Source organism: Octopus bimaculoides, chromosome 21 (assembly GCF_046866305.1).
Source record: "Octopus bimaculoides isolate indiv1 chromosome 21, ASM4686630v1, whole genome shotgun sequence".
In the NCBI taxonomy this organism is placed as follows: domain Eukaryota; kingdom Metazoa; phylum Mollusca; class Cephalopoda; order Octopoda; family Octopodidae; genus Octopus; species Octopus bimaculoides.
In genome coordinates, this window is record NC_142948.1 from 23,841,089 (window position 1) to 23,859,557 (window position 18,469).

Here is an 18,469-nt window from a genome sequence, read left to right on the forward strand (position 1 = left end):
TTGAGATTTTGATATTATGATTGTTTATTTTTAGAATGACAATGTAGGGTAAATATGAGAGGATAAAATAGGTAGATCATTTTGGCCAGATATGGTCAGTTTAAATGCTAAAGGATTAATAAATTCTATGAATTTGAATAAGTTCATATGCTGTTGAAAGTACAAAGCGGAGTCATGAGTCCTTAGCCAGTCTGCAGGTTTCAGTGTTGTACCTTGTAACACTAAGTCTTCAAAATTATCCAAATAGATAACATGTTATCAATGGAATAAAGCCAGAGACATTCTACTGTAGAGAGAAATTGCAAGTGTTTAAATAGTACAATGAAAATAATTACGTCCATACAGGCGTAGCTGAGAAGACGCTCGATTCCCAATCTTCTGATCTTGGGTACAGTCCCACTGTGTAGCAGCTGAGGCATGTCTTCTATCATAACCCCAGACTAACCAAAGCTTTGTGAGTGGATCTGGTCGATGAAAACTGAAAGAAGCTCATCAGATGTGTGTGTCTCCTTGTCTTAACATCACATAATAGATGTAAATGAACATCACCATCATCAAATGAGGTTCTTTGTTTCCAGTCTTGTGCGAAAAACATATCTGGCCATGGAAAATATTACTTTGCTTGGAAAGAGGTAAGGGTTGGCAACAAAAAGGACATCTGACCACAGACAATCTACCAATTCTGTTTGACGTATGCAGGTATGAAACAGTGGACATTGATGATGATGTATCTCTATGACACACAAACAGATTCAAATTTGAAAATTACATCAAATGATTTTTTGCTTAGGAAAAGCTCCTACTAGTATCCTTGGTCTCTGGTTTTTATTCAATATTCATATTTTTTCTTTATAAATTTTATCAATACCAGAAGTATTGATCTGGAAATAAGAAAGTTTTAAACTGAAGTTGTGAACGATTCTTTCTTCCAAGATCTTTGAGTAATTAAAGCAGAGTGGTCACAAAGTAATTTGGTTAGAGTTGCTGTTTGCTGTTCCTTGTGCCTAAGAATTTTAATTTCCTTCAGACAGAATGGTTTACACATGCTGATGGCAGCGATTACTGAGAAGGCTAATCTTAAACATAAAACAGACGGTTAGATTAAGATTAGTCGCCCCTCGAAATGCCTACCTTTAGTTACCTCCCTTGACATTCTATTCACAGTTACTCTCTCTCTTTACTCTTTTACTTGTTTCAGTCATTTGACTGCGGCCATGCTGGAGCACCGCATTTAATCGAGCAAATCGACCCCAGAACTTATTCTTTGTAAGCCTAGTACTTATTCCATCGGTCTCTTTTGCCGAACCGCTAAGTTACGGGGACGTAAACACACCAGCATCAGTTGTCAAGCGATGTTGGGGGGACAAACACACAAACACACACACACGACGGGCTTCTTTCAGTTTCCGTCTTCCAAATCCACTCACAAGGCTTTGGTCGGCCCGAGGCTATAGTAGAAGACACTTGCCCAAGGTGCCACGCAGTGGGAATGAACCTGGAACCATGTGGTTGGTAAGCAAGCTACTTACCACACAGCCACTCATTATGGCTGATGATAAAATAACTTGAATTACCATATGTATTGGTAACCTGTACATGCAGTTTAGTAACTAAAGTTATACCGTAGCTACACAGCCCAACTGAAAACATAGTAAGGTGAGCGATCTCTGCCTCAGACAATGGTTGTGGAAAGACCTTGAATGTAGGTGCATAGCAGAATATTTGCAGGTTGCCTATGCAACTGCACATTGTCTATGCAGCAGAAAAATGTGTTGGTCATTTTAACCAACTATGTCTTGTAATTAACTGCTAAAAATAAAATAAAAATTTGAAGATGTACCAGTCTCTATATTCTTTGTAACTGTTTTGTATGTATGTATATGTGTGTGTCTGTGTGTGTATGTATATATATGTATGTGTGTGTATGTATATATCATCATCATCATCATCATCATCATCGTTTAACGTCCGCTTTCCATGCTAGCATGGGTTGGACGATTTGACTGAGGACTGGTGTAACCGGATGGCAACACCAGGCTCCAGTCTGATTTGGCAGAGTTTCTACAGCTGGATGCCCTTCCTAACGCCAACCACTCAGAGAGTGTAGTGGGTGCTTTTACGTGTCACCCGCACGAAAACGGCCACGCTCGAAATGGTGTCTTTTATGTGCCACCCGCACAAGCCAGTCCAGGGGCGCTGGCAACGATCTCGCTCGAAAATCCTACAGGAGCCAGTCAGGCGGTACTGGCAACGGCCACGCTCAAAATGGTGCATCTCATGTGCCACCCGCACAAGAACCAGTCCAGGGGCACTGGCAACGATCTTACTTGGCTTGCCGGGTCTTCTCACGCACAGCACATTTCCAAAGGATGTATGTATATATATATATATATATATATATATATATATATATATATATATATATATATATACACACACACAGACACACACATACAATGGGCTTCCTCCAGTTTTCATCTACCAAATTTCATTTACAAGGTATTGGTCAACCTGGAAGATATCAGCTTTCAGGGTCCATGCAGTGGCAGCAATCCCTTAACATAGTTTTTAAGGGAACTTCTTAACCCCACATGCAAGCACCTATACCTATCCATACACACACACACCAACAAACAAACAACACAATGCACACACAAACATCGTTGAAGTTGGAAATATTTACCTGTGTTGTTGGTTTGTCCATGAAGTCAAAGTTAACAACATCACTAATACCCATGGCCAACATCTGCAACACAACTCCAGATAAATTACACCTGCAAGAAATTTTTTTTTTTATTTGAAATATATAGATAGATAGATATTTATAAAGAGGGAGAGATGAACAATGAACCATTTAAATATATGTATGTGTATACACACACACACACATGAGAGTGTGTTACTCTTCATATGACAGGTAACTTTGGAAGTATACTTTTGCCATCATGAGTAATATCAGTAAATATGGCATACATACAAAATAATTTAACTTTTATCAAATTTTTTGTTGTTTACACAAAATGATGAAATATCTAATAATTACTCATTGCTTGCCACCAAGCCTAGTATGTGCACCCATCTTGCATCTCTTATGTTAACTCTCTCTATATTTTTCTTTTACTCTTCCTACATAATGTAAAGCACGACTGAAGAAATCAACCAAATATATATATATATATATATATATATATACAGTTGTGAAAGTACATGTTGTGTTTTTCAGCAAGACACTTTATTTCACGTTGCTCCAGTTCACTCATCTGTAGAAATGAGTTGCAACATCACTGGTGCCAAGCTGTATCGGCCTTTGCTTTTCCCTTGGATAAGATCAGTGGCATGGAGAGGGGATGCTGGTATGCATGGGCAACTGCTGGTCTTCCATAAAAACAACCCCAGATTGTGCGTTCACCAGTGAGGCGACTTTCTGCTCAGACTTATACCCCAGAGAAGAACCTCTTAGGTGCATTCATGGTCATTCGTGACCGACAGAGTCGAGTTGAGTTATATATACAGTAATGCCTTGATATTCAAGTTAATTCATTCCTAGAGAATGCTTGTGAAGTGTAAACTCGTAAAAGCTCGTAGACCCGGGGTTTCGTAAAGCCGGTCCTTGTGAAGTGAGGTACTACTGTATGTGTGTGTGTGTATATATATATATATATATATATATATAGTTCAAAAACTTACTTGCATATAGGGACAGGTATGGCTACGTGATTAAAAGTTCACTTTGCAACCATGTGGTTTTAGATTTAGTTCCACTATGTGGCACTCTAAGTGCGTATTTTGTTCTACAGCACCAGGCAGATCAAAGCCTTTTGAGTGGATTTAGTAGTCAGAAGTTGAAAAAGACCTGTCGTGTGGGAGTAAAAGAAAGAGAGTGTGCATGTGTATTTTCATGTCGCTTTTGTTTTGACATCATGAGCTAATTGTAAATGAATGAGACTGTCATACAAGCAGTGTCACTTGCTTGCAATTTTCTATGGAAAGATATCCAGCCGTTGAATTGTTCTTGTTTTAAGATCTAACAGACATATTACCTGGCTTGGAAACAGGTTGAGGACTGGTGATAGGAAAAACATCCAGCCATAGAAATTCTGACACAAATGAATTACATTTGATCCATGTAAACAGAAGAGTGAACATCAAAATAATGATGAAGACATGTTTACTGAAATCTTTCCCTTTATTTAGGAAGTAGTGGTACTGACCGTTGTATTTCTGGAAGAGTATTTGGTTGAAAACTCTCAAACTCCTGCTCTGTATAAAGTCTGTAACAAGTACCTGGTGACTCCCTTCCAGCTCCACCAGTTCTCTGTATAGCCTGTGCCTTCGACACTCTCACCACTTTCAAAAGATCTAAACCAATTGAAGGATTGAAAAGTCTGCAGAAATAAAAACAAGAAAAGCAATAAACACCAAAATTTCATTTTACCATTTCTTTTATCTCCTGCTTCGGCCTTTAGCATTCAGATTACTCTCAAATGTAATGCTTATTTATTCACATTATTTTGAATTAATCATGCATTGTCTTGTAGCTCAGAGATTTTGATGAGGTGGTTGTTTATTTTTAGAATGACATTGTAGGATAGGTGTGAGAGGCCATAGCTGGCCAATTTTAACATAAAACTGGTAGAACATTTAGACCATATATGGCTAGTTTGAATGCTAATGGGTTATAGACAAAAAGAAAGAAAGGCAGAGTCCCAAATCAATTGAGCTGGTGAATAAACTTAAATTATATACATATATCAATGTGTGTATCATACTTAAAGCACATACATTGTTGAAAGCCAGGTGTGAAATGTGTGTGTGTGTGATTATCATCATTATCCCCATCTAGCATCTGCTTTCCATGCTGGCATGGGTCAAACAGTTTGAGTGGAACTGGTAAGACAGAGAGCTGCACCAGGTTCCAGTCTGGTTTAGTTTGGTGTCCACAGCTGGATGCCCTTCCTAACACCAACCCAGTGCAGTCATATCTCTTGCACACCACATCTGATGCTTCTTATGTTCAACTTTTCTCTCAGTGCACTCACACTCTGTCGTGTATGCACACTGTCATTACACATCTAGTTTCAGTGGTGCATACTATATAAGGGATATAGTGGCTTACTACACTCACACACATACATATACATATATATATATATATATATATATATAGAGAGAGAGAGAGAGAGAGAGAGAGAGAGAGAGAGAGAGAGAGAGAGAGAGAGAGAGAGAGAAAGAGAGAGAGACTGCTCTACTACACACATACATACAACACTGCTCTGGACCTCACTGAAAGACAACAAAAAAAACCATTTGCAAAATGGAAACTGAGGCAGACAAGAGAATATGAATAGGGCTGTTGATATTGGTGACAAATGTCTTTGATGATAGTGATGATGTAGACATAAACAGAACAAAACAAAACAAAAATAAAAGCCAATTGTACTTACTTGGCTTTCACCATCCCAGAGTCTACAACATGTTTGATGCCTTTAATGGTCAAAGATGTCTCAGCAACATTAGTAGCAACAATTACCTTCCGTGTTCCCTTAATGAAGAAATAATTATAATGAACACAGAGAAAATAATCAGCAACTAATGTAAAAACATAATTATGAAAATCACTTCAAATGAATATATTGAGCTTATTTTCCATGGATGTTAAAAACATTTATGATTATTATTAAGGGTGGGGGCGGTTGCAGAATTGTTAGCATGCTGGGCAAAATGTTTAACAGCATTTCATCAAATTTAACAGCATTTCATCAAATTTAACAGCATTTCATCAAATTCTGCCAAGGTCAACTTTGTCATTCGTCCTTTCAGGGTAAATAAATTAAGTACCACAGTTTGGCTGACTGAAAACTCTTGGTTCTAATTTTGTCACCATTTGGCTGACCGAAAACTCTTGGTTATAGCTCTAGTTAAGAATTTCAAATGCCCAATTCTATCTCATTATAATCATAATATTCTCTCACACCGGCAGCCTGAGTTTTTTTTTTTGCTTCACGGTGCACCCACCCTCTTGACCCCCACCACCTGTACTGGAAGTCTATCTTCTGACCTCTATTGGATGTCTCTCCCATAAAAATTTCTTTGGTGTACTTGCCAAAATATATTTTTGTTACCTGAGGACAGTCTGCCCTGGATACTCAGAGGCAGACAATAAGACATTTTGTTTTTTACAGAATTTATTTTATTTTCAAACACATTTTGACATTTCACACCCAAAATGTCTACCAAACACACTCACAATAGAAGATAAAGTATTACAACAGCAAAAAAAAAAAAAAAATGGAAAACAAAAACGACAAAAAGTATTTAATGAACATTATAATTTTTGGAGTCCCACCTAATATGTCCTTGTAAGCCCCCTGTTTCTTAATTTCATTAACAACTATCTCTAATTAAAACTACTTTTACCTTTTACATAGTTTTCACTTGTTTCAGTCATTAGACTGTGGCCATGCTGGGGCACTGCCTTGAAGAAATTCAGTCGAACAAATCAACCCCAGTAATTATCATTTTTTTCTTAAGCCTGGTACTTATTTTATCAGTCCCTTAGCTGAACCACTAATATCAGTTGTCAAGTAATGGTGGGAAGACAAACAAGGACAGATATATAAATATACATGACAGACTTGTTTCAGTTTCGGTCAGCCATATCCACTCACAAGGCTTCGGTTGGCCTAAGGCTTTAGTAGAATACACTTGCCCAAGGTGCCATGCAGTGGGACTGAACTCAGAACCATGTGATTGGAAAGTAAACTTCTTACCGCACAGCCATGTATTTTACTAAGTTCTCATTTCTTAATTATATTAAAAATCTCCATATTTTCTATCATAAAAGATGTCATTTTCTCACCTGCTTAATCTTGACAATTTATCATTCAACCTCAAGGTTGGTGGTTACGTTTCCATGAACTAATTTTAATCCCAGAAAGAGGTTTGTCTATGTTAAAGTTACTGTGTCTCTGTACTGTAAATAAATGTAAATGGGGGAAATGCATATCAACAAGATCTCTCAGCTGCTACTAAAACCTCTTGGTAAATTATGTGGAAGTACCAAGACTTTGCTTTTATCTTTTATTTGTTTTAGCCATTGGTTGGACTGCAGCCATGGTGGAGCACTGCCTTGAAAGGGTTAGTCAAATGAAATAACTCCAGTACAGCCTAGCACTTATTCAATCGGTCTCTTTTGTTGATCTGCTAAGTTACAAGGACAGAAACAAACCAATACAAAGACACATATTTGTATATAATATATATCAACATCGTTGAATGTGTGCCTTCTATGCTGGCATGGGTGGGACAGTTTCACAAAAGTCAGCCAGGTAGAAGCCTGCACCAGACTTCTGTGACTGTTTTGGCAGGATTTTTACAGCTGGATGCCCTTCCTAACACCAACCACTCAGCAGAGTGGTGGACTTAGTGCTTTTTACTTGGCACAAGCACAGGTGAGGTCAGTTTTGGCAAGGTTTATATATATATATATATATATATATATATATATATAGAGAGAGAGAGAGAGAGAGAGAGAGAGAGAGAGAGAGTTGAGAGAGAGAGAGAGAGAGAGAGAGAGAGAGAGAGAGAGAGAGAATAATGGAAATATCTGCTCACCTGGATTCCTCTTACAGCCACTCTTTACCAAACAGACTTAGTCCTAAGTCCTTTACCATGCGGACTTAGGTTTCAGTGTGTAAGTTCAAATCATTTGAGTGCTACCAAGTGTCTTCTATATTGAGAATCTCTGGATCTCATCTACTGACTATCTCTCTCTCTTTATATATATATATATATATATATATATATATATATTTATATATAACGTTGACCACTAACGTGGACATTCAATGTGCCAGAAATAGATCACATCTTGTGTCTATTAAGACCTAAATTGTTCTCAAAACGAAATTTAGCGGAATACCAACGCGTAAGCGGGCAAGACATTTAAAATTACCGAAAAAAATCATTGTTAAACAGGGACCGGTTTCGAAATTAACAATCTTACCGACTGTCTGTTTCTTAGGTCTTCATAGACACAAGATGTGATCTATTTCTAGCACATTGAATGTCCACGTTAGTGGTCAACGTTATATATAAAAATATACTTTAATCCCCTGAGATTGCAGATACTGTTTCTGAATCTCTTTGATTCTTTAAATGTGCTAGCTTCCTGGTAATTAATCGATATTAATTAATATATGATATTTTACCCTATGTTTTAATATATATATATATATATACTTTATTTAAAAGCAGCAGAAATATAACAAAAAAACCATTACTCTGAGTAACGGTTTTTTTGTTATATTTCTGCTGCTTTTAAATAAAGCATATTACTCTACCTCTGGTATTTGAGTACTCTTTTTTCCACCTTGTTGCACATTTCATGTGCTTACTCCGGTATATAAATATATATATATATATATATATATATATATATATACACACACACATATACACATACACATGAAGGGGTCTCATATAGATTCTATCTGCCAATCTACTCACAAGGCTTTGGTTGGCCTGAGACTAAAGTAGAAGACATTTGACTGAACCTGAAACCATGTGGTTGGGAAGGAAACTTACCACTCAGCCACATCTGTCAAAGACCTTCAAGTTAAAATTAAGGTACAACAGAGGTGTGACTATGTGGTCCAAGTGAACTCAATATTGGGAAACCTGGTGTCTGAAAGAGAATTAATGTATTTCATAAGAAATATGGTCATGAAAGAGCTTAACTTACTTTTGGAGCAGGAGTGAAAACTCGTAACTGAGCAATCGGTGCTTGAGCAGCATATAACGGATAGACACACATAGGTGGTGCTTCACCAATTAAGTCTTTGGAAATATCTCGGATCTGTTTGACAATGGATTCAATCTCTTCCTGACCAGTTAGGAAAACCAAGATATCCTCACTGCAGAACAAGAAAAAAGAATTCTTCGTTAGGAAAAGATATTTTTCCATTTTGTTTTTTTTCAAGGAATTGAGTTTAGAAAAAAAACTGATTAATACCAAGCACTATATATATATATATATATATACATATATATATATATATATATATATATATATATATATATATATATATATATATATATATATATACATACATATATATATATATATAAAGAAGCATTGGTTATAGAACAAACATTAAATTTGGATCAACGACTTATATACAGCAGGGTGGTGTTGTATATAAAGTCATTGAGCCAAATTTAATGTTTGTTCTATAACCAATGCTTCTTTATCTTCATCTCATTTATATTTGAGCACTTCTTTTAGAGTCCCCTATAAACCCTTTTGTTTCTATATAAAGAGACAAATATTATTTCTTATTGTATACGTGGCCGTTGCCAGTACCGCCTGACTGGCCTTCCTGCGGGTGACACGTAAAAGCACCCACTACACTCTCTGAGTGGTTGGCGTTAGGAAGGGCATCCAGTTGTAGAAATTCTGCCAAATCAGATTGGAGCCTGGTGTAGCTATCTAGTTTCACCAGTTCTCAGTCAAATCGTCCAACCCATGCTAGCATGGAGAGCGGATGTTAAACGATGATGATGATGATGATATATATATATATATACATGAAACAGATATTGTTATATTTAGGGATGGTTATATTTTTTGTCAGTTAACCACACACACTATATACTTGTTCATTACTTCAGCTTTATTATTATTCTATTTTAATGTCCTTTGTCTGAAATCCTTTATCACACATACTTTGACCTCTTCAGTGACTCTCCATCCCATGTGTCTCTTTCTGCTCTGTTTAGTCTAGAATACTAATAATGAAGCTAAAATGTTCACTAAGTCCATAGTGGTTAATAGGCAAAAAAAATACGACCATACCCAAATATAACAATATATATGTTAAAAAAATCATCATTGTCTAATGTCCATTTTCCATGTTGGCATGGGTTGGATGGTTTGACAGGGGCTGGCCAACTGGAGAGCTGCACCAGGTTCCAATTGTCTGTTCTGGCAAGATTTCTGCAGCTGAATATCCTCCCTAATGCCAACCATTTTACAAAGTGTAGTGGGTGCTTTTTGCATGACACCATTGTGGCACCAGCACAGGTGCTTTTTAAATGGTACCAGCATAGGATATTTATATGTATGTACACACACACATTTATGTTTGTTTTTAAGTCAAGTTACATATGAAAATAATTTAACAGTGAACTGAAGAATTATTCAATACTTTTTTGATGAGTATGTATTTATTACACTTTTACAAGAAGAGGCATGATGATGACTTTGAAATTTGAAACCTGCATGCCTTCATTGGACAGTCTGAATATCCGTTTTAGACAAAAAAAAAAAAAAAAAAGCAAAAAAACTCACTTACTCAGGAGGAACTTCTCTGTGGATTTGGAAAACGGTGACTAATGCAGAAAAAGAGTAATCTGATTGGTGTTCTGAAGTGTAATAGAGCTGGAAAAGATGAAGAATTTACTAACGATAAACATCTGTTAATGATAATGAGATATTATAAGCACCAATTGAGGACTAGAAAGAGTTGCAGGTTGACTGAAGAGATTCAAACTGTGTATCTTTTATCATTGCCATGATATTGATGATGCTAGAGAAGTCCATACCATATCATCATTTAACATCTGCTTTCCATGCTGGCATGGGTTAGACAGTTTAACTGGAGCTGGTAAGGCCAGGGATTGCACCAGGCTCCATTGTTCTGCCATGGTTTCTACAGATGAATGTCCTTCCTAACACCAACCACTCCACAAAGTGCACTAGATACTTTTTATGTGGCACCAGCCCCAATGCTTTTTAAGTGGCACCAACACCAGTGCTTTTTGTGTGGCAGACGGGTCTTCTTGAGTACAGCAAGGCACCAGATATCATGATCCTTTGTCATCTCCTTTGTAAGGCTGTGTCTTGAGATTGGCCTTCAATTCTTCAATCCATGTCTTCCTGGGTCTCCTTCTTGCACAAGTTCCATCAACTTTAAGTGATTGGCACTTCTGTATGCAACTGTCTACTTTCATACACATCACATGACCAAACCAGCACAGAAAACCATCATCATCATCATAATCAACCCCTGGACATTAAGTCTCAAGTCCAAAGACCCATAATCCAGTTTCCATGACATATGACTGGGATCACAACATTCCCCATGAATGAGATACCAGTCTTTTGAAGGTTACTCGATTTACAGCTGAGTGGACTTGAGCAACATGAAATGAAGTGTTTAGCTCATCTGGTCCAGGAACTGAATCATGATCTTGCAATCCCGAGTACAATATCCTAACCACTGGGCTATACACCTTCACTTCTTAAAATGAAGCAACAAAAATATTTTTCTCTTGATATTTCAATCGTTATATTTTATTCATAATATTTTTCAGTCACTGGACTGCAGCCATGCTGGTGCACCATCTTCACTGATCCCAAAACATATTTCATTCTGATATTATTTTATCAATCTATATTTGTTGAACAACTAAATTAGCCTTTTTGATATATACGACACCAGTTATACCTCTACAAACAGCAAATTTTACATAACATAAACCAGATACACATATGTGTACATACATGACAGGCCTCTGCGCACTTTCATCTACCAAATTCCACTCACATGCTACCATCACTGTCGTCTTTATGGAGACTTTATGTGGTTGGAAACTTTATGTTGTTGTTTAACTCTCTAGAAACAGCAGCCAAAACTACTTCCATTCACAACTAACCAGAAAGGTAGATATACAATCACATTTCATTCACAACTTAATAGAAAAACACACTGGATATTGTAGTCCAAGATACACTATTACATTTCATAACCAAATAATAATTTGATTTTCTGGGTTGCCCTGCAAGTGATAGAGACACAGTTGGTATTTTATCAGTCAGGTAGTTTTTTTATTTTCACAGCAGTGCCCCAGCATGGCTACAGGCTTGCAGAATATAAGATGATCAACAACAAGACCAACCTTTACTGCGAATTGTCTTCCTTCAAGGTAAAGAACAGGACAAGAACTGAAATATGAGGAGAAATGGTCGACATCCATTGTGGCAGACATGATAATGATCTGGAACAGAGGAAAGTAGAAATGGATTATTACGAGTGGGTGAGGGCGTTAGAAAATAGGGATGAGTGTAAACGATGTGTATGTGTGTGTGTGGGTATATATATATATCAGTAGGTGTGTGAATACAGGTATCAGAATGTGAGTGTATGAATATGTGTTTCAATGTGTGTGCATGGATGTATATATATATATATATATATATATATATATATATATATATATATATATATATATATATATATATATATACATATATATATAAAGTAGATGAAATTTTGAAGATCCATTTACCTTTAAGCTTACATCCTTCCTGTTTAAGGCATTCCGTTTCTTTTGGGCTGCTTTCACAACTCCGAATAAAATATCTGTGTGAATAGTTCTTTCATGGGCTTCATCTAAGATGACAATTGAATATCTGCAACAGAAAACAATGGAACTACATTACAGTCATTAAAACATATCTTTTCTTTTGCCTTCTTCTTGTTTCATTCATTGAATTGTGGCCATGCTAGGGCATTATGTTGAAGGGTTTCATTCAAACAAAAGGATCCCAGTGCTTTTTAAGTTTGGCATTCATTCAATTGATCCCTTTGGCAGAGCTGCAAGTGTTATAGTGATGTAAATAAACCAACACCATTTGTCAAGCAATGGTAGGGGGACAAATGCAAAGACACACACACATATATATATATATATATATATATCATCATCATCATCATCATCGTTTAACGTCCGCTTTCCATGCTAGCATGGGTTGGACGATTTGACTGAGGACTGGTGCAACCGGATGGCTACACCAGGCTCCAATCTAATTTGGCAGAGTTTCTACAGCTGGATGCCCTTCCTAATGCCATACAAACATATATATATATATATATATATATATATATATATATATATATATATATATATATATATATATATACATACATACATACATACATATATATATATATATACATATATATAAGCTTCCACACAGTTTCTGTCTACCAAATTCACTCACAAAAAACAAGATTCAAATAACAAAGCCAGATATAATTTTAAACCTTTTAAAAAGAAAATTATTTCACTACTTATTAAAAATCAAAATTGGTTATTTTGCCAAGTTATATTTGAAAGCAAAAATTCAGAAATAATTGTCCTTACCGTTTTAATAAAGGATCCAATATGGCTTCCCTTAACAGCATTCCATCCGTCATATATTTTATTTTGGTACAGCCTGATGTCATGTCATCAAATCGTACTGAATAACCAACCTAGAGTGAAAAGAGATGGCCACTGATAAAAGACCCTTTTCAACAAATTATTGAAGGTTTCTCTCTCAAATCATTCCATGTTCTCTAATTTTATTCTTCAAGTTGACCTCACTAGTGCCAGTGCCATGAGAAAAGTATCCAGTACACTCTTTGTAAAGTGGTTGGCATTAGGAAGGGCATCCAACCATAGAAAGCATGCCAAAGTAGACACTGAAGCATGATGTGGCCCTTGAACCCATCAAATCCTGCCAAACCATCCAAAATATGCCATCATGGAACATAAACATTATGATGATGATGATGATGATGTATCACAGAGCCTAGCTTTTGCAGACGAGAGAATGACACTCGACAGAGGAGATCAGTCATCAAAGATGAGTCGACCTTATCCAACCCTTCATTTTGCACATCAAGGACATTGTTCTGTGTATCATTAAGACAAGCATAGTAATTGCTTGAAATAACAAGGATTACTTTAGTATGAATTAATTCCTCATTATTGTTTTAACAAACCTTTTTCCATGCTTGTATGGGTCAGACAAAATTCGATGAGGCTGATTTTCCACTGCTTAATGCCCTTCCTGTTGCCAAACCCCTATTTCCAAGTAATATAGCTCCATAACCACTTGTGTTCAATAGAAGAATGATGCTCACTTACAACTTTCATGTGACATCAAGCCAAGGAGATACATGCACATACACACAAACATACCCAAAGGCTTGAAACCAAGAAGAGACAAACATACACAACAGGCTTCTTTCAGTTTCCATCTACCAAATACGCTTACAAGACTTTGGTAGGCTTGGGATTACAGTAGAAGACACTTGCCCAAGGTACCACACAGTGGGACTGAACCTGGAACCATGTGACTGGGAAGTGTACTTCTTACCTGCACAACAGGCTTCTTTCAGTTTCCACCTATCAAATCCTCTCAGAAGAATTTGGTAGGCTTGGGATTAGAGTAGAAGACACTTGTCCAAGGTGCCATGCAGTGGGACTGAACCTGGAACCATGTGATTGGGAAGTAAACAGCTTAACTACAACAGGTATACCAGCACCTAGAGAATTTACTAACTTATCTAAAGAAAGCAATACAAACCAATTCGCCAACATTGCACTGTCGTTCTGCTGCAACTCGCTGGGAAATAGACATTGCTGCCACTCTGCGAGGCTGAAAGAATATGAACATATAATACATTTAATAAACAAATGAGAGCAATATTCAAATTACATGGAAAATGAAAGAAATAATTGAGATATATTTGTAAATAATAGCTTCTAAAATAGGCACAAAACTTTAGATTTGGTTTTAGACAAGATGGTGCTAAAAGAGTTAGATAATCTCTGATTATTCATCAACCCATTTACAGACACAGGATCAGTGGGGATTAAATGACTCCAAATTCAAACTATACTTTCAGTTATTAGCAAGAAGCTTGTACAGAACAAGGTACATAACTCTGTTAGTGAAATAGTTACCAGAGGAAAACCCAATCATTTTTATATCAGGAATTTTGTAAACAAGACCATTGTTAATACAGTTCCATCAAAACAGCTCCTGGTTCCTGTGGCATCTTAAGGCATCAACACACTTGGTGGTTGCCCATGTGCCTCATGCGTTCAGAAGCCCTATTCTGAACTATGTATGTTGTGGCTTGCTGTCATTAAATACTATAGGGACCAGTATTTAATTTGTCCAGGGACCTCACAAGTCTAGGGGTCCAATTCTGATCTATGTATACTGTGGCTTACTGTCAATAAATACTATAGGGCCCCGTGCACTGATTTGTCTAAGGGTCAGTAAAGTAGCCAAGACAGTCCAGACTGGTTCCCTATATTTCTGATGACAAGAACGACATTAGTATATTGTCTGTGCAATATTTTAAGATACATTTAGCATATGTTCTAGGATGCATTGTCAATGATGTTTCTGGGGTCTCATGAGGTTTCAGGCCTTTCAGCACCAGACCTCTTCCTCCAGTTAACCTAGCAAAGTGGTTCCTAAACCTTTTCAGTTTGCCATCCGCTTAGCACTCAAGCCACATTTCTAATGCTACCCATCCCACTTACCACCACAAGCATAACTGTTCTGCCCTCTTTATCAAAAGCCACCTATTGGCATTCTCTGCAGCTTCAGTGATAGAATCTATAATATCCCTTTTTGCTGTGCCAGTACCTCCAGGTCCAATTAGAGCTTTCAAGAATGATCATCCCACAAAACCTCAACAGTCCACTTCTATTGCCTCGCTATGTATTTACATTTCTCTTATTACAATAATTTAATTCTTTTTTTAACCTATGTTTTTTGAGCATTTTTTACTGACCAAGTCCAATATTGGTCTAACCTCCAATATTCAAAGGACTTGCTGAGTAATCTTGGTGATGCCCATCGCCTGCAAAGAATACAGGTTCTAGGAGCTCTCAGGGCACTCATCCTAAGTTGAACAATGTTGGGTGCCCACACGTTGCCCACTCTACAAACCCAGTCAGGACTGGCTTAGTTGCCAATCATTCAACTCTGAGCAGACAGCATTAGAGAACATGATAATCATAGTCATCATCGTCATTTACCATCCATGTTCCATGCTGGTTGGATGGTTTGACTAGATCTGATAGGTCTAAGGACTGCATTGTGAATCAATGTATGCTTCAGCATGATTTCTATGGCTAGATGCCCTTCTTCAAAAACATGTTGTAGGTCTTAAACTCAGTATAGAATTGGTTCACAACCAATTTTTGCCTATGGACCCCTTTGATTCTTATTTTATTCAGGTGAGGGGAACCCTCATAGCCATTTGATGTCTAAAAACTCCTATTTTTATGATTAAATATTTTTAGGAATTGTATAGCAAAATATGAACATATTTTGTCTTTTGTTGAAATATAAGGGGGTACCCAAAAGAAACCGGGAATTTTGCAATGTTAAGTTTAACATGTTTACATTTTTATCGTCTTCAAAGTATTCTCCATTTGAAGCAATGCATCAGTCCAGGCGTGTTTTCCACTGTTTGATGCAGTGCTAGAACTCTTGCGAAGTGATTCCTTTTAACTGTTGTTTTTTTCTTCACCGCTTCCACATCTGCAAATTCCATAAGACCAGCTTTCGTCACCAGTGATGACTTTTGAATAAATGTCCAGATCAACTTTCAACTGGTCTTTCAGTTCACGACATGCATTCAGTCCTGACTGCTTTTGATCATCTGTGAGCAAGTGAAGTACAAATTTTGCTGCAACTCTTTTCATTTGCAATTCCTCGCTCAAAATTCATTGGCAAGAGATCCATGACACACCAGTCATATCAACAACTTCGTCAATTGTTTGGTGATGGTCCTCCAAGATCAGTTCATGAATTTTCACTTGTTCAGGAGGTCAAGTCCTCTTAAATGAGGTTGGTCTTCAAGCGACAAGTGACCATTCCTAAAGCATGGAAACTACTTGTAAACTTAGTGTTTTGCTCATAGCAATGTCCTTGTAAGATGTTTGAAGCATGACAACTATTTTGGTTGCCATTTTCCCCAGCAGAAAACAGAATTTCACAGAATTCCTTTGTTTCAGCCATCACACACACAAACAGAAGACTGCACCAGACTTCACTGTCTGTTTTGGTAGGATTTTTTGTTGGATGCCCTTCCCAACACCTTACACACACACACACACACAGAGGATGGGTTTCTTTCAATTTTATCTGCCAAATCTACTCACAAGGTTTTGGTCAGCCTGAGGTTGTAGTAAAAGACACTTGTCCAAGGTGCCAAGCAGTGGGACAGAATCCAAGACTATATGGTTAGGATATTTTTAACATCTACTCTTCCTTGCATGAGCCAAACAAGAGCATGTTGGGGCAAAGTTTTTTAAAGTCAGATGCCCTTCATATAGCCAACCCCCAACGTTTTCAAGCGAGGTAATTATCTCCCAATTTATGGAACAACAAACAACCTGGATACATTTACACAGAGAAATGGAAACAAACAACACCTTATGAATGAGCCTTTTGATTACAAAAGGCTATGCAATAAGCCAAGAAACCTGGATGCACTTTTTCAGTAGACTGCAAGTAAACAACACCATCAGCAAAGCCACTATTTGCAACCAGCAATCGAACACATGAAAATTTAACTAAAAACAAGGAATATATATTTTCAAGCTCTTACCTGTGTAATAGCAATAACTCCATTTTGATGAAGACCAGCTTCATATAAATACTGTTGGAAAAAAATAACAAAGTAAGTTTTAAAAGAAATAATAGGAACACTATCAGTATGACAATAATACATTAGAGATCACAAATATATTTTAGCTAAAAAAAAGATATGGCTTGCAAACAGAGGAACATTCTCTGTAAGTACCAGATTGTGTGTGTGTGTGTGTGTGTATTTCTAATTACTCTGTAAGAAGGAGTGGTCATCATTTTTTACCTGTGGACCTCTTGGATTTCTATTTTACTCAGATGGACCCTCCTAGCCATTCAATGTTTAAAAAAGCCGATTATATTTCTTTAGTTAAATGTCATTAGGAATTGTAAAAAAAATTGTTAAAATATTTTGTATATTGTAGAAGTATAAGCAATTTATTGCTGATAAATTTTGACAACAAAATCTTATATGGACCCCGATTAAGAACCACTGATGTACAGCATCATCATCCAGTCTATTTCCCATAAAGTGGTGTGGTTACTAATCTAGTTGGTAGTATTACTGCTTAAGATATACAGAGAATATACAAGAAAAAGTGTGATAAACACAAAATGCAACTCATACCATTTGTTTCCTGGATGATATATTTATGATCAAAGATATAAATATATCTCTTGCTGAACAAAAGCATAAATAGATCCAGGGTCAATAATGAGAAAATTCTTTACCCAATTTTGGAATTGGACTATTCAGAGAAAAAAAACAAAAAAATGAAAGATCTCACCTGTGGAACTTGTGTTGTCTTTCCACTTCCTGTCTCTCCTATAACTATTGCAGTTGACAACCGCTGAATATGGGAAATAATTTGATTCCGAGCTTTATAGGCAGGCAACTCCTGCCGTTCTTTCTTCAAGGTGAGTATTTGGTCATTCATGATTCTGAATAAGAATTTCAGATAATTCAGTCAAGACAGAAATTAAATAATTTCATGAAAATATCATTAACACATCATTCAG

At 36.8% G+C, this 18,469-nt stretch overlaps 1 protein-coding gene across 4 annotated transcripts in view; it reads right to left on the reverse strand.

Moving 5' to 3' along the window:
• Nucleotides 1–18,469, reverse strand: part of LOC106875905 (ATP-dependent RNA helicase DHX33-like) — a 70,408-nt gene that overhangs the window by 48,719 nt on the left and 3,220 nt on the right. For all 4 annotated transcript variants that reach the window (XM_089338928.1, XM_089338930.1, XM_089338927.1 and 1 more), the window contains exons 2-12: nt 18,238–18,391; nt 17,472–17,522; nt 14,420–14,491; nt 13,210–13,319; nt 12,352–12,475; nt 11,962–12,060; nt 10,356–10,441; nt 8,744–8,915; nt 5,445–5,542; nt 4,212–4,385; nt 2,684–2,774 (exon numbers count right to left, since the gene is read on the reverse strand). In XM_089338928.1, coding sequence (XP_089195054.1) covers nt 2,684–2,774; nt 4,212–4,385; nt 5,445–5,542; nt 8,744–8,915; nt 10,356–10,441; nt 11,962–12,060; nt 12,352–12,475; nt 13,210–13,319; nt 14,420–14,491; nt 17,472–17,522; nt 18,238–18,387 — 1,227 coding nt within the window. In that variant the 5' untranslated portion in view covers nt 18,388–18,391. The remainder of the gene's footprint in view (nt 1–2,683; nt 2,775–4,211; nt 4,386–5,444; nt 5,543–8,743; nt 8,916–10,355; nt 10,442–11,961; nt 12,061–12,351; nt 12,476–13,209; nt 13,320–14,419; nt 14,492–17,471; nt 17,523–18,237; nt 18,392–18,469) is intronic.